Here is a 3,099-nt window from a genome sequence, read left to right on the forward strand (position 1 = left end):
ATTCATTCCCGTCTTCTTGGCAAATTGCTTTGCCCTAAAGACAGCGATGGCAATTTGCCATGTGATGTCCATCTCCTCAACATCCTCTGGATGGATTTGATCAAGATCTGCAAACGACAGTTGAGGAGGAAGCTCCCCAGCTACAAGAGCATTATAGCAATTGATTAGCCCTGCAGCAAAGACAATGTTCTCATCAAGCTCCTTTCCCTTTGAAGAAGAAGAAGAAGCCACATTTGAAGGAGCTGTCAAGAATGATTGGTTCTGTGGCTGGGGCATGGCTGAGACAGTGGGAGCCAATGGATGAGAGAGTATCTGAGTTTGAGGAGGTGCATTGAAGGGTTAGCCTGCAAATGAATAAGAAAACAAAGACAGAGCATTGTTAGTTGAAATGCCAAGGTTTGCAGTCGAGTATGAGTTAACACAGTTTATCTCTCTTTGCTTCTCATCAATGTCACATGTTTTGATGACAGCCATCACTTCAGCTAGGGTTAGGCGATTGAGATCTTTGGTCTTCTTAATCACAGCCACATTCATGTCCCAAGATTTTGGGAGAGCATTTAGTAGCTTCTTGTTGATCTCATACTTTGTATAGAAGATCCATGCTACAGTCATTTCGGTATTAAGAGTTGTAAACCGCTGCAATTGGGCTTCAAGAGTCTCGTCGGACACATAATTGAACATGTTAAATCGTTTCCTTAACATGTCTTGGCGACTTTCTCGCATATCCTCGTTTCCTTCATATACTTCAATCAGTGCCTCCCATAATGCTTTGGCAGAAGTGTATTCTCTGAAACCTTGTGCAATGTCTGGTGAGAGCACCATAGTCAAGATAGCCAATGCCTTCTCTTGTTCCTCAATGGTCTCGAAATCCTCATCGGTATAATTTTCAATCTTCTTATCCACCACTTGTCCCGCGAATGTAGTGGTGATTCTGATCGGATCTTTGATTATGCACTTCCAGACTTTAAAATCCTTCATTTTTATATATTTTTCGATTCTGTACTTCCACTCGGGGAAGCCATCAGCAAACATAAGTTGAGGAATGCACGTAGTTGTTCCCATCACGGCATCAAGTTCTTGGTATTGATTTGAATTTTGTGTTTCCATTTTTTATTAAGATAAAATTTAATTAAAAACTTAATTTGCCGTAAACTGATAAGATATTTTCAAAAATTTTAAGGCCGTAAACTGATGTTTACGGTCAAGGAAAATTTTGAATTCTGATTCGTAATAAAATTTATTGATTATTAATTAATCAAATTACCGTAAATCTTTAGGCCGTAAACTTACGGCCGTAAACTCTAGTTTACGTTCCCAAGACAATTTTGAATATTTACTCAAAAAAACGATGGTGCAATTATCGGTTAACAGAAAATTAATTTCACGAGTTCACGGTCAATGAAAATTAAACTCAGGTATCGGATTTTTATTTGAAAATAAACTCAATTAAATGCGATAATTAAAACTTGATATCAAAGGCTCAATTACTGTGTGAGAGAATTGTTTGCGGGGAATGAAGCTTAGAGAACTCGTGGCCGTGGATACGAGTTTACGGCCGTAAGCTATGGCCGTAAGCTTCGAGAAACTTCAAATTCGACTAGAATGAAACCTTCTTTATCACTGTGAATGTCGATTTGGCTAAAAACGCAACTGTAGGACGTCTTTGACACTGGTTATGCTCTATACCAATTGTAAAGCCCGAAAACAGATCTACCAATGATCAAAACGAATAACAGATGCACAATACGAATCAATAAGCAAAAATCGAATGAAACCAAGCTTGAATACGCTTTAAAGAAATAAAACATCATATACAACTTGGGAAAACACAAAGGCATCAACAACCTTTAAAGTCTGACACAAAGCCCTATTTATAGACTCAACTTACAACCGCAAGGTGTTTACGGCCGTAAGGAGTTTACGGCCATAAACACATATGGACCGTAAACTCAAGACAAAAGCAATTATCCTACACACCCACTACCAGTAACTACTATGCCTAGACCAAACCATTATTCAGGGTCTTTCATATATATCTTGTGTACACTAAGTACTCGTAGAAGGAACTAGTATGATTCATTTTACATATGACTCGTTTCATAACGAGATATAGGTTCTCCTAGAGAAACACATCAGGTTTTAAAAAGAACAAAGAACCTATTTTCTAAAAGAAAACTCTTATAAACTCACAAAATTTAATGTTGACACTTTTTCAAAACCACTTGCATTCTCAAGACACAGAAAGGTACTCGCGCAGGTTCTAGCAAAAGGAGCATAGTAGCTTCAAGTCTTTACTTTGCTATTTACTTTTGGAGTCAATCATATGTGATTCAAATACAATGTAAACACTATATTATCAATACAATGGTTGTTATTTCTTTGATTACTATTATTCAATTGTTGTGATACCATACATGATGTCGTCCACCCCCGAACATTTCTTCCGTCTCGTTTTAGGGGTGCGACAAATTGGTATCAAACCATTGTTGATAGTGAACTCAGTATATGTAGTTGTAAAATATATACAACTATGGGCGAAGTGCTCTGACTAAAGGAGTACTTTTAAAATATAAGTATTTTATGAGAAGTATACAAACAAGCTTACATACTGGAACAAGTGTCACAAGAAGAACAAACAAAAGTATTTAGATGTTGGACACTACAGCCAAACCTAGGCAGTTATGTAATCATATATGGGATAAATATAGACTGATCAACTGTATTTATTTGAGATACTACCAAAATGTGTTTGGGAGTGATAGTAGTGTTGCAACGAGTCTAAAATTTACCAACTCTATATACAAAGGATCTCTAGAACAAAACATAAAAGTATAAAATACTAAAGGAGTATTTTATGGTACTCTAAGATCACAAAAATTCTGAAAACTTACCAAGTTCATATACCAACAAACTTTAGAATCAAGCATACAATAAAAATACTATAGGAGTATTTTCGGCTCTATAACTAACTTATGTGAAAACTAAAAGACCCTTACTCGAAGGTCTATAATTGTGAAGTGTATGCTTCCAGTGTTATATATAATTAGGATCTTATAGAATTAGAATCGATGATCTTTACTCCACTACATGTTCCTTGTT

At 36.3% G+C, this 3,099-nt stretch overlaps 1 protein-coding gene across 1 annotated transcript; it reads right to left on the reverse strand.

Moving 5' to 3' along the window:
• Nucleotides 1–339: 339 nt before the first annotated feature.
• Nucleotides 340–1,107, reverse strand: LOC145010390 (uncharacterized). The gene has a single exon (XM_078968939.1). The coding sequence runs from the start codon at nucleotides 1,105–1,107 to the stop codon at nucleotides 340–342; it is 768 nt and encodes a 255-aa protein (XP_078825065.1).
• Between the last annotated feature and the right edge of the window lie 1,992 nt (nucleotides 1,108–3,099).

This window comes from Lactuca saligna, chromosome 8 (assembly GCF_052625555.1).
Source record: "Lactuca saligna cultivar CGN05327 chromosome 8, ASM5262555v1, whole genome shotgun sequence".
NCBI lineage: Eukaryota > Viridiplantae > Streptophyta > Magnoliopsida > Asterales > Asteraceae > Lactuca > Lactuca saligna.